General features: G+C 41.0%; 1 protein-coding gene across 1 annotated transcript in view; it reads right to left on the bottom strand.

Annotated features, from left to right (window-relative positions):
* LOC136863054 (thrombospondin-2) overlaps nucleotides 1-7,690 on the bottom strand; it is an 87,206-nt gene extending 79,516 nt beyond the window's left edge. The window contains exon 1 of the mRNA XM_068226347.1: nucleotides 7,630-7,690. Within this exon, the coding sequence (XP_068082448.1) occupies nucleotides 7,630-7,690 (61 nt within the window). The remainder of the gene's footprint in view (nucleotides 1-7,629) is intronic.
* Between the last annotated feature and the right edge of the window lie 6,707 nt (nucleotides 7,691-14,397).

Raw genomic sequence — 14,397 nt, 5'->3', positions numbered from 1 at the left:
ACAAAGACAGTCCGTCTGAGATATCCTTAACGAAGCACGGCTACATCAACTAGTTCTTCATAAATAAAGAGCTACGTTCATAATTTTAGTCTACAGTATTTTTCAGATAATTGCATACTAAAACTGTGTGCCAAACTTCAGTAGTCTATCATTAAAGGTCACTGAGATACTAACATAAATGTTCTAAAACAGTACAATTTTACAGGAGAGCCATTCAAAATAAAAAATTAAGTTTGTGACCAACCTGTACAGTTTCAGTGCATTCCAGCTCAATATTACTCATGATTGAAGACACACTCATCATCCTGCTGTCTTTTTCTATTCCTCCTCTTGGTTCTGGCTTTTTAAAGCTTTCAAGTACAGCCCTCTCAGCATCAATTACCCTACAACGATCAATAATTGCAGGTAATGCTGAGGCCATACTGTTGTGTGTGTCCTCCGCGCCTACAACCTCCGCAGCCCACCCGACACTAGGATGTTTCCAGAGACCACGAGGCAGACTGCAGTGCGCTGACGTGATCGCCACGTGACGTCAGCCAGCGCTATAAAAGGAGCGACGTTTCTCGCCTCTCCAGGACTCCTACAGTGTCCAACGACCAGACTACACCGCAAGTCAGACACGGAGGCACCCTCTTAAAAATGTGTTCTGAATAGGTGGACCTTATTTCTGGCCGTGAGGTTTCACCTCTGGACATTGCCTCATTCATCCTGCATCCCGTAGCCACGTCGAGCAACCATCCAAGCATTCTGCTACTCACTCATGTCCCCTACAGTGCTCCGACTCCAATCATAGCATTTTGATATATATGAACATTAGACGCAAGTTCCTTGCAAGTTATACGCCTCCTGTTAGCATTCTGCTAATACGAACTCTCTCTACAAGTTCCACTTGTTATTATACATGGCGAGAGTTTTCGACTATCAAGAACATTCTTTCATTTGAACAGCCTGTCTCATCAAGACAAGATTGAATGTATATAGGAATCTCCATTTGTATCTACGTAAATAATACTCAGGCCCTTAGCATACTACCTTATATTAACATTAAACGTGTGCAACTCAACAAGCTTCAAGAAAAGTTTCGTTCTATTTCATGTACATATTGTATAAATGTGTTGAAGCAATAAAATGTTATGTTGCGCCTTGTATACCAAGTTCCTTGTATACAACACATACTATCCCCTGGAGACATTCCTAAAGATTCCAGTACCTTACATGTGGATGCAGCACCTACATTCAAGCAGATAACTGCACCCAATACACCCATTTTTAGAGTAGGAAGACCTACAAATACGCTTTTTGGCACGCGTTCCCAAATACAATGATGGAAACTTTCATTAGGGTTCTTTGTTCGTCCATGTAAACATTTTTACAAGAGTTTTTTGTCACTAAGATGTTTACGAGAATAATCTTTGCTTTCTGGCACCCACACCAGGAGTATGGACCTGGAGAACATAACACATGTTGTGGGTGGTCTTAGTTGATGCCCATACAGATTTTATCATAGCTTCCAAATTACCATGGTTTCTCCTTATAGATAAGCCATAGCACGGCTGTAATAAGTATACTTCTGTATCAGTGAGACGGCCTCGTCCAGTAATCGATTTTCTATCCGACAGTTTTACACTCTTCAGATCTTTTAGAAGCTTACGTAAACGACTACCTAATCTCTTATGAACATGCCCTACGCATTTCAGCTTGACTATTGGCACATTTTCTCCATATGGTTTACCGTTCGCAACATTCTGGGAACCCCTGGACTCACCATCCGCGCGTTATTTTGTGTACTGAATACCATAATTTCCCACTGACCTTCTAAAAGTACTCAAGACACCCTATGACTCCATTCCCCCACTGTAGCCTTTAAAATTAATGGCATATTCATTATCCGACTGGCAACCTTGGCAATATTTTGTCAGACACTCCACATCAATGATTTTTCCATTATTGAGAGATGTTTCATTGAAAACCCCCCATTTAGGGATGTATGCCCCTTTTATTGACAACTCCCATCAAAGGCTGTAGCAATGTTTCTATCCCCATCATTCAGTTCAACTGCTTCCTGCACAGCATGTTTCATACTCATATTCCCTACAATTGTTAGACTATCAAGTACGAGGACTATTTTTTTCAAATTCCGATCGGTCGTGAAATTAAAACCGCGATCGATCGAAGGGTGAAAAGAGATAACCCCCGTACCTTGTTATATCTGTCAAATCTAGGAGGAGGAGGCAAATTTATGACAGCACAGAAAGTTTATGTAGCCCTGAATCCCTTTCCAATGCAACCCATGGAATATGTTAGTCTTATATTTGCGTTATACATACGTTTCTCCGTAACTCCAGCTGTATAATATTCTTCCTGAAAATGAGGAGCATGCAATGTTACGCTTTGAATCTAAACCTTTTCTTCCCTGGATATTTTCTGTAACTTGTAAACACCCACCACTCTTTCACGATTTACAGACTACATTCTTATTTAGGAGTTTAGAAAGAGCACTCAACTCAAATATTACATAACCAGATACAATATGATTTAGGCCTACATAAACACTTTCACAAATCTCTTCTAAGTAGCGAAGCTTTATCTTTGATGCACTTGTAGGTGTCCTCACCCCATCTGGTACCACGTGAGGTGAAGAAACCTTACCTGGTTCATTGTTTTGTTTCTTTGCAAATCGATTACGATACAACTCAAGTCTACCGGTACCAAATGCTTTCTTACTCGGCATTATTACAGACCAACATTCACACACGCGCTAAGTGGATCTGAATAACGACGAGATGTTTACAAATTGAGAATTTCATGCACGCTACTAGCTTCTGTTTACAACCTAGCGCGTTGCAGCTGGCAGGTCTAAGAGCAATAAATTCTTACATAGGGCAGCCAATCGATAACATACAACTTAACGCTTTCCGATAACTTTACTGGTGGAAACGTTATTACGTTTTCAAATGTTTGACATGTAAAGGGGCGTGGCTAGTTAGTGCAGACATTTTAAAAAGCAACATTTAGGACAAAATAGGCTTGCTAATATATGTAAACTCTATATATATATACTGAAAGAGAAAACTCCAAAGAATAATAATACATGGAAAAAATCAATTGTTTGAAAATAAGCCACGTACATACCTCGGAAGGCAGATCCATCTCGCGAGGTTGGATGGCGTCTACTATGAACAGGAAACTATGTGATTGTGTAATGGACGAAAGTGTTGCGTGTGCTTTATGAGTTGCAGGAATGTTAAGGCTAGTATAAACACCCATTCCCCTGGCCAAGGGAATTAAATCTTTAAAATTCAAATCTATCTACCTTGGCTGCGAATCGAATCGAATCCAAAGCCCCGAACCCTGAACGCCAAGACGCTGACCACTCAACCCTGGAACCGGACATAATTTTATTAATTTTACCTATGTCTTGCTGACTATTTTTGCGGGTTTAAGGGACGGTAAGATTTGAAAACTTCTTTCTCGCAGGAGTTCTTTTACGTGCCGGTAAATTTGGCGAATGGAGGCTGTTGTATTTCGTGATCTTCAAATATCACCAGTCTGTGCCAGGATAAGACCCGTGAATTTTAACATGCAAAGCCAGCACTCTGTCATCAGATCCGCTCAGGCAAAAATGAATTAGTGCAGTAGAATAGATACAAGAAAGAGGCGACACTAATTTCCCCATTGCATCAAGACAATAGTTTGTCCACATGATAAAGGAAATAAGGAATTATAAAATAAGCACTAAAGAAAAGAAATGGATATAGTTGCTATTAGTTTTAAGTATAATATTTAATGTAGTAACGGACCAGAAGTTATAACAAGGATAATTTAATACATGTATCAGAGAAATGCATGCCGACAGCGTGGTGTAGGGTTAGCGTGCCTACCTCTTTCCCGGAGGCCCCGGGTTCGATTCACGACCAGGTCAGGTTTTTTTTAACCTGGATATGAGGGATGGTTCGAGGTCCACTTTGCCTACGTGATTAGAATTGAGGAGCTTTCTGACGGTGAGAAATAACTGTCTTCAGGCATTCGGGCTGAGCATCGGTCACTTGGTAGGCGAAAGCCCTTCAGGGCTGTAGTGTCATGGGGTAAAAGAAATGCATTGCAATAAATGACTGCTCTCTCCAAACTTTCAGACGATCTAGAACTAGGGGATGGAAGTATTACAACCTGTGACAATAAAGTTCGGTGAATGAAGTCAGAACGGTCGATCCGGCGACACTGGCGACACACAACACAGCACCTGCGTAGCAGCAGGTTTGACCACCTGCTCCCAACGTTGTTCAGTTGAGCAACGCGTGTGTGCCGTGTAAGACCTGTTTGACACAGTGCGTGTTTAGGTGCGTTGGTTCTGAACTGCGAACAGGAAGATGAACGACCAAAAGATCAATGTACAGTTTTGTTTTAAGCTTGGCAAGACACCGAAAGAAATGCATGCGATGCTGGTATGTGTTTATGAAGATCAAGCACTGTCCTTGAAGTGTGTGTACGAATGGTTCGCCCGTTTTAGAGGAAGCCGGGAAATTGTTTCTGACAACCCCCGTAGCAGAAGACCGGCGACCACCGCCAGTGACGAAAACATTGAGAAGGTGAGGGCATTAATCAGGAAGATCGGCGATTAACTGTGCGCATGATAGCGGATGAACTGCAGATTAACCGTGAATCGCCCACATACAGCCAATATAGTCACAGTTCATGAAAAAAGGGGGTTGTGCAACTTGGACACCCCCCCCCCCCTACACGCCAGATCTCAATCCTCCAGACTTCTTCCTATTCCCACGACTCAAACTCGCTTTGAAAGGAAAGAGATTTGACGATATTCCTGACATCCAACGAAACGTGACGAGGCTTTTAAACACCATCCCATAAGAAGCCTTCTTGCAAAGTTTCCAGGACATGTATCGCCGATCTTAGCAGTGCATAGTTATGGGAGGGGACTATTTCGAAGGACAGTAAGGTCACTGTCGTGCAATTCATCTATGTTGATAGTACAGGACTGTTCACCGAACGTCATTGTCGCAGGTTGTATATTTCATTCTACTCGACGCTGATAGAGTAAAACATGCTATTCGACGCAAAACAGGATGTCACTCTGTGCCACATTTACGCACAGTTGTCGCAAATTATGCTTCAAATTATCAACATTTCGTCATGCATGAATCAGAAATCACATATTGTCCCAAGCACGGTTACATGGAAAACACAAAAATTAAACAAGGAAACAGGTGACTAGACCGCCAAGGAACAGCTGAAATTATACGTAAATAGTATTGGGAAACCCATATTGTGGAAAGGTGAGCGATTGGTGGAAATCGGCTCCTGGTTATCCAACCACGGAAGGTTACATGTGACCAAAGAGTTCTTCAGTTTACCGCTGTGCAGTCAATGACACTCGCTTCAATACCAGTTCAACTTCTGCTTCTTGAATTTTCTCAGTATTTTTGGGGTCAGTACACTCTGTAGATTTGGCCTAGTTTTATTCTCGAATGCCCTTCCTGACACCAACAGTATATACAGGAATGTAATCACTATTATGTGTTTCTGCGATGGTTATTATGGAGTTACTCAAGGTAACTGAGAATTAAATGGGTACTTAGAATCACAAATTACGAGATACTGAATAAAGTTAGTAAGAAGAGAACGATTTTGGTAAAATGTGTCCAGAAGAACAGATGGATTGAGGACAGATTCTTAGAGACATACGGCTTATCCAGTTGGTTTGTAGGGATTTAGAGAATACAATTTTATTAAGCGGGAAGGATCAAGATATAGAAAGGAAACGAACTATGATCATGTTGTTGTTGTTGTTGTTGTTGTTGTTGGTACGATTCTACAGCAAACAAAGTCTTTGCATGAAGGGACAGATTTGAAACCGATATGGAAGACCAAACTAAAACAAACTCAGCCGAATCGCTCATAGTTAGTAGCATACAATAATGCATCACAGAAACGTTTAGCGGATTGCAGATATAGCCGGAGGTTAGACCATTTTATTTAACGCATGGTCTTAATATTCGGTAGCGAGTGCTCCAATGTAAACCAACCACACTCTCCTGGATACAAATAGAAAACGAGATTTCACAAATAATGGGAAAGGTAAGAAATAAAGGGAAGAAATATTTAAATTGGAGCTTACCAGCGAGGGAGAAATTACAGGAGAGGGGGATGTTCCTTCAGAACACAACAGTAAGAGCAGCAAAGGACGAGGAACATTAATAAGAGGCAGAATGAAGCTCAGCAAATGAAGAAGTACCTTGAAAATGACTGCAGACGATGAAGAATAAGGGAAAGTAATGAATAGAGGGTAAAAGAGCATAAATTGAAGACCATTGGTGGTTCAAGATGTAATCCACAAACACCGCACAATGGCTTGCCGATAAAATTTATGAGTTGTACGCAGCTAGGCGTCTGGCTCGGCGCCTTGCGACATCCAACTTCCTCCCTACTCTCTCATGCTGGAGAAAATAAAGTGGGGTCACAATGTCGCTCAGAATTCATTGTCGCACGAACCACATTCGTTGTCTTGCCAAGACAATGCATTTCCTGGCCACTCCACCACATTACCGAGCCTAGGCTTGTACTACAGGCATGTGTCACTAGAGACATTTGAGGGTATTAATTTATAGCATTCTTAAAGTGAGATTACCACCATCGAATGTTTAATGTTTTCAAACCACCACCGTAGCAAGGTGTTACTTCCTGAACATTCGATGTGGCAATTTTACCGTCAGAGTTATATTTTCTGCCACAGACGCCTTTGAGATTATTTTACACGGATTTCCACTGAGAACTGGATACACTTTCGGATTAAACGACTTTTATTTCCGTCCAATTTACTTAACAAGAAGAGCAAGATGTGGTGATGGTCATTATGTTAAGCAGGAATACAACGAGACAGCCATTCGTAACACAAAGAGAAGGAAAATGAAAACAGTGTCAACATCTCGCAGAATAAATGATGATATAGCAAAGAAACAGAAAGGCCATGAAAGGTATAAAAATTAAAAGTCCCTTGGCGTCGCAAACGTCCTGTTGGGTTCGGATGCTGCCTCTCGTTGCGCACTGCGTCTGTTCTCAATCAATCAATCAATCAATCAATCAATCAATCAATCAATCAATCAATCAATCAATCAATCAATCAATCAATCAATCAATCAATCAATCAATCAATCAATCAATCAATCAATCAATCAATCAATCAATCAATCAATCAATCAATCAATCAATCAATCAATCAATCAATCAATCAATCAATCAATCAATCAATCAATCAATCAATCAATCAATCAATCAATCAATCAATCAATCAATCAATCAATCAATCAATCAATCAATCAATCAATCAATCAATCAATCACCACTGATCTGCATTTAGGGCAGTAGTCCAGGTGGCAGACTCCCTATCAGTTGTTTGCTTAGTCCTACATAATTTCAGAGAACTTGGACATTTATCGAACAACTCCCATGGTAAATTATTCTAATCCCTTTGTTCTCTTCCTATAACCGAATATTTGCTCTAATCTGTCCTCTTGAATTACAACTTTATCTCCATATTGTGATAGTTCGTACTCAATCTTAGCCGTCTAATAATGTAATTCCACGCCATCTCTCCACACACAGCGCGGAACATACCGCTTAGTCGAGCAGTTCGTCTCATTTCTCCCCAGTCTTCCCAGCCCAAACTTTGCGACATTTTGATTATAGGAATATATTAAGTCATAAGTCAACTTGTAAATACTTCGTCAAATGCTTCAGAATAGTTTGTAAGTCTTTTTTTGAATTGGTTAGAGCAACATCGTCGTATGCGTACTGGTGTTCGAAAGCTGGGACTGAGGATACTTCGGTCTCATAATGTATTCCTTTACGTCCCATTAACTACTTTTGTGGTTTTCAGAGACGCCGAGGTGCGGAATTGCATCTCACAGGAATTTTTTTACGCGCCACTAAATCTACCGGCAGGAGGCTGACGTATTTAAGCACCTTGAGCATGAAAAGTCAAGTTATAAGTTTCAGCAAGCGGAAAAGCCTTCCCAGTTTCAATTATTGTGTTGATGGGGTGACAGTACCTCATGTCTGACTCGTTGGCTGAATGGTCAGCGTACTGGCCTTCGGTTCAGAGGGTCCCGGGTTCGATTCCCGGCCGGGTCGGGGATTTTAATCGAATCGAATGAATCGACAGACCACACTACCAACCACCAGAGAACCACGCAATAGTGATTACATCCCTACATATAGGGTTGGTGTCAGGAAGGGCATCCGGCCGTAAAACAGGGCCAAATCCACATGTACGACGCAGTTCGCACCCGCGACCCCACAGGTGTGGGAAAAGGCGGTAGGAAAATAAGAAGGAGAAGAAGAGGTGTTATAGTACCTCATGTGGAACAATATAAGTACCTAGGTGTTAACATAAGAAATGATCACCGGGGTAACCATATTAATGAGGTAGTTAAGAAAGGCTACAGATCTCTTCAGATGGTTATGAGAGCATTTAAGGGTTGTAGTAAGGATGTAAAGGAGAGGACGTGTAGTCTCTGGTAAGACCGCAGTTAGAGTATGGCTCCATTGTATGGAATCCTCACAAAGGAAGCAGCACGATTTGTTCTGAGTGATTTCCGACAAAGGAGTAGTGTTATTAAAATGTTTCAAACTTTGGACTGCGAAGACTTGGGAGTAAGGAGACGAGATGCTCGACTGTATGATATATTTCTAGCTGTCAGTGGTGAGTTGGCGTGGAATGACATAAGTACAGGGTCTTTCACTCAAAGTGGGGCCGACCAGTCGGTCGGCGCAGCGCAGCGGGTAGATGGGCGAGCTGAACGTCAGACGAGCACATGGCAACTCGATGAGCTTGGGGCCGGGAGAGCGCCCGTATGAATCGCATGTAAATAACAAGCCCACATAATAACGCATAATCAAAGTAAAATAATTTCTCACCATGTCACAGAAAATGTTGAAAATGTCCTCCACCTGCATCTACACATTTCTGGCTTCATCTAAGAAAAGTTCCATTCATACGCATTAGTTCGTCTACTGAGATAGCCTCAACTTGTCTAGTTATATTTTTAGTTCATATAGGCACGGTTTACTCTAACCCTGGGTTTGTTAACTTAGGGTTAATATTTTAACTCATTCTTACGAGCCACGCGTTTCACCAAGCTGTTAACTAACACCGCATTAACACTCGCAGGAAACAGCTGCCCTACTAATCAAGGAGGCAGTGACTAAAAATCAGAGATCATGAACACACTTCTTGCGTGGTTCTTTTGTTCATTTCTTGCGCGGTATTTCGTTTTCTTCCTCAGGTCCGTGGTAGATATTATTCTTTCGTGATCGTGATCGAAAAATGGAAGAAGTGCAGAAGAGAAATAGTGGCACGAATTTTTCTGCTTTAGAAAAAGCATTGCTTATTGAATTAGCCACCGAGTACCGAAGCATTATAGAATGCAAGAAGATTGACGGTATAAAGTTAAAAGAAAAGGAGGATACATGGGAAAGAATAACAGGGGAATTTAATAATATTGCCCACGTTACAGTGCGATCTACGAAACGAATAAAACAGTTCTATAAAAATTTTAGCTTTTCTGTGCCAAGAGTTGTTTTTTGAAAGTTGTCACACCTTCACAGCAATAACACACACGAAAGTAAATACACAGTTTAATTTCAAAGTGCATTTCTGTATAACCACTACGTAATACACAGTATAATGTTCATAAGTGTTGTACTATTGAAGTGGTGTTGTGCAACTGCATTCCTATATGCCACTGCAGTGCTGTCGTTATCAAGGTGATGAAAGATGTCATTCTCAATTCTAACATTCCTGTTCCTTCTCCTTCCTGTGAGATACTGATGCAGAGTCAAGTCCTGTGGGGGAAGTTCATCTCGGGTCTCAACAGAAATATTGTGTAATACCGCTGTTGCTACTATTACGGTCAACGTAGTTTCTAGTTTAGTTCCCAAGCCCAAGATTGTTTCGATCAGCTGTGTATTCTAATCTCTCACGAACTTCATCGACGAATTTACTCCCGACGGTTTTTGACAGTCTATCTCTTCAGAAATTGTTCCTCATATAGATTTTCAAAGTCTTTTCTTCTAATTATAGGCCTATTTCTGTTAGGAACACCGTTTAACAAATCTAAATAAAGCAAAGTCTGCATCAAACGCATGATTTACGGCGGCCATTTTGCTTTTAATCTCGAATAAACAGTTTAACCCAGGTGAATGGACGGGTTACCTTTACTCCGGTCTTAACCTAGAGTTAAAAATAACCCTCCTTGATGAAACGGAATGAATAGTCAAACTCAGAGTAAAAGCTGTGTAACTCGGGGTTAAGGTATAATCCACGTTGATTAAACCGGCCCCTAGAGTGTGAATATGGCAGTGTTGGCGGCAGTAACTGCAGACAGGATAATACGGCCTATAGTTTTTGAAACCACAATCACTGGGCAGAGGTATATGAATGACATTTTCGTACGGTTTTTTTTTTTTTTTTTTTACAATTGACGGACAATGAATGCCAGTCTGGATATTTCCAGTAATAATCGGCAATCGCGCATACGGCTAATGAGTCATTAGGTTTAACTGAGGAAATTTTTGACAACAGGGTAATTAGGAAACCATTGTAGCCTGCAAGATCCCCAGATCTTACGGTTTGCGATTTATATTTATGGGGGAAAGTGAAAAATATGGTTCATTGAACAAAACTTTACACTCATGAAATCAAATAAAATATCAGGAGAGAACCTGAGGCTATCTCGGTAAAAGAACTAATACGTATGAATGAAAATTTCCTTCCTTAGATGAAGCCAGAAATGTGTGGATGCAGGTGGAGAACATTTTCAACATTTTCTGTGACAGGGTGAGAAATTATTTTAATTTGATTATACATTATTATGTGTGCTTATTATTTACATGCTATTAACACGGGTGCTCTCGCGGCCCCAAGCTCAGCGAGTTGCCATATAGCCTACTCGTCTGATGTCCAGCTCGCCTATCTACGCACTGCGCTGCGCCGGCCGGCCGGCTTTGAGTGGAAAACACAGTAGATGAATAACCATGAGTGGAGCTTTTAAAAGTACGAAATATCATAATATGAAGATGCAGTTGGAATTGGAGAAAAAATGTTGGGGAAAATATTAATTTATAGGACGAGGAGTAAGGTATTGTAATAATTTATCAAGGGAATTGTTCGATAAATTTTCAAGCTCGTTGAAAATATTTAAGAAAAAGCTAGGAAAACAATTATAAATAAATGTAAATATTAGGTAAAAATTTGATAGGGAATCCGTCACCTGGGCAACTGCCCTGAATGCAGATCATTGATTGATTGATTGATTGATTGATTGATTGAACCTGCCAAGTTGGATCAGAAGGCCAGCGCTTTACCATCCGAGCTAATCATTCCGGCTATTTTGGTCTTGGCTTGCCATCTGCTGAGATTAAATAATATCGCCGTAAAATCTTATAGCCTACACAATTTTTAGACTCGGAGGAAGTCTTCCCTTAGGTAGATACACTCATGTTCATAAAAACCAGAACTCCTTGAAAAACTAGATATAGAAAAATCATATTCACAGGACATGTGCTTTAGTATGCTCTGAAGAAATGATTAGTATTTGAACCATGTTGTCCTCAGGCTCAAAGTCCACATCGATATCTCGGCGCACCAAAACCAACTGGTAACATGTACCTGCTACTCTTGTTGGCGCTAGAAATCGAAGGTAATGGAATAGTGAGACTTGAGCAAACGTGCAAGATGCCTCGCAGACATATGCAAGAACCGTACCGTCAAATGAGTGAGTTTGAAAGAGGGCGCATTGGCATGAGAGAACGTGATGCATCCATTCTGGAATTTGCTGTTCGTGTACGACGAAGTGTGTCGGCAGTGCAACGGGTGTGTACAGAATACTTCACAGAAGGCCGTAGAACACGACGAGATTGGTCTGGTCGCACCACCCAGACCACCCCCAAGAAAATCGACACCTCATCCGAATGGCAATGGAGGACAGATCTGAGCCCTCTCGGCTCTGGTGCAGCAGTGGAACAGTGTAACACATCGTACACTATCAGAAGTGACACTCTGTCGCTGTTTATTACGGTCTGGCTTACCGGTGCGTCGTCCACTTCTCCGCCTACCTTTGACTAATGCGCATAAACATGGTAGATTGTAATGATGTATGGAACAACGTCTATGGTGACAGAAATGTAGCAGATAGTGTTTTTGGACGAATCCAGGTTCTGTTTGTTTGAAAATGATGGCCTCATTTTGGTTCGCCGCAGACAGGGGGGAGAGGGAACACATTGACTGCATTCGCACAAGACATACAACGCCATCTCAAGGCCTTTTGGTGTAGGGTGCTATTGGGTACAACCATAAATCACAGGGCACTGTGACCAGTTTGACGTACGTGAATGACATCCTGCGACCCGTAGCCATACCCTTTCTGCACGACATCCCAGACGCCTTATTCAGCAGGACAATGGGCGACCACATGTTGCTGTACGAACACGTGCCTTCTTATTGGCCCGCCCGATCACCGGACTTGTCGCCAATCGAAAATGTGTGGGGTATGGTGAAACGACGGTTGTGGCACTGTGATCCAATGCCAACCACCAAGGATGAACTGTGGAACCAGGTGAATGCAGCATGGACGGCTATATCCCAGGACACCATTCGCGCCTTATACTGGTCGATGCCATCACGCATGGAACAAGTTATCCGTGCACATGGAGGACCCAGTGCCTACCAGGCAACAGGACACATGCTGAACCTAGGTGACTGAAATGCTAATCGTTTCCGCAGAACATACTAATTAACATGTCCTGTGAATATGAACCTCCTATCTCTGGTCTTTCAAGGTGTTCTGTCTTTTATGAACATGAGTGTACATAGTCTCCGCAAATGTAAACCAGGTAGATTCCTTGAAATTATGTATTAATTTTCCAGAAATGTCGAATGTTTTCTCATATTTGTTTTTAAAATGCAGTCAAAACCGGTTATGACGTCTCCGAAGGGACAGTCAATTAACATTCGTTATAGGCGATAATCGCACAAACCGGTCTTTTCTTAAAACAAAAATGTGTAAATTTTAGGCTGCACACTTACACGGTTAATTAACAGAATAAAATTAAAACTTCAAAAATCATAAATGAAATAAGTACAGTATTTGTGGCGTGGGACAGAGAGGAGTTTATCTTCTAATTTTTACACAATAATAATAATAATAATAATAATAATAATAATAATAATAATAATAATAATAATAATTGTACCGGCTGGTACACCTCTACGCCGCACATTTGAATTTTTCGCCTTAAAGTACTCCTCTACAGGAGAAACTGTGAACTTAAAACTGGATCTACTTAAACTTTTGCTCTGAAGATGTCACTGTGTTAATTTCGTCGTGTTTTTGTTTACTATTTATCAAGAAGTTTGGACATTGTCTCATAGATATCTTTACTAAAAAACTATGATCATGCACCCTGGTGCGAAGTGAAGGAACGTTTTTGAAGAAAATTTGGGTTCATAAGTTTTTCCTTTACTAAATTTCGTTCCTTCATTTGTGGGTTGGCAATATTAATCTTTTCTTTCCACCAGTTTTGAAGTTAGCCAATCAATTATTTATGTAATTAATTTTTGACCAAACGTGTCTTTCTTCTTCGATTTTGTGTGTAACTGTGTACTGCGACCAATAAACGCCTGTGGGTGTATCTTAATTATTCATGAAAGGTCTCGAATCGTCCCCGAGGGTATAAAAACTGCTGATTTTTCTTGTCTCTTGGCCACTTCATCAACATCTAACTTAGTGTATGAATGTGCAGCAGGAGGCGGGAAGCGCTTCTTTCTTCAGGCAGCAGTTTTTCTGTAAGGTAATGGCCACTTAACATCTTTATTTTTTGCTAGCTCAGCAGTTTAACCCGCGGGGAAGATCCGAAACTTTTACCATGTAATCTATCTCTTAAAACATGTAAATTTCTTCCTGTTTATGTAAAAACTTCATATATCTTTAACTGTAAATCGGGGATAGAGATTGCTATACCCGCTCGAGCTCCCCTTCGTTTTGATTTGAGGTGACTACGTTTTTGTAACCGATGTTCTACTTTAATGTGTTAAATTTATTCAGTATACGAGTCACCTCCTGTTTCATCGGCCTAGTGCCTCTTAGGTTTTGAGAAGCTTCTTTTAGGAGTGCAAGTACACGCCTCCATTCATTTTTGTATTTTGGGCCATTTACTTAAACTATTTTCTACTAAGGCCCAGTAGGTTGGGTATGAGATACCCCCGCTTCATTTGATGTAAGTTGTGCCTTGAGGGCAATTAAGTGTTAAATCTGGTATGGCCTGGTAATAGGCGTGAAAAATTGAGAGCGGGCCAGCTCTTTTCTATGTGGTAAAAGTGCCTCT

The sequence above is a fragment of the Anabrus simplex genome, chromosome 1 (genome assembly GCF_040414725.1).
Source record: "Anabrus simplex isolate iqAnaSimp1 chromosome 1, ASM4041472v1, whole genome shotgun sequence".
NCBI classification, from domain to species: Eukaryota; Metazoa; Arthropoda; class Insecta; order Orthoptera; family Tettigoniidae; genus Anabrus; species Anabrus simplex.
Note: the sequence above shows the minus strand (reverse complement) of the source record. Positions and strands in the feature narration are given on the sequence as shown.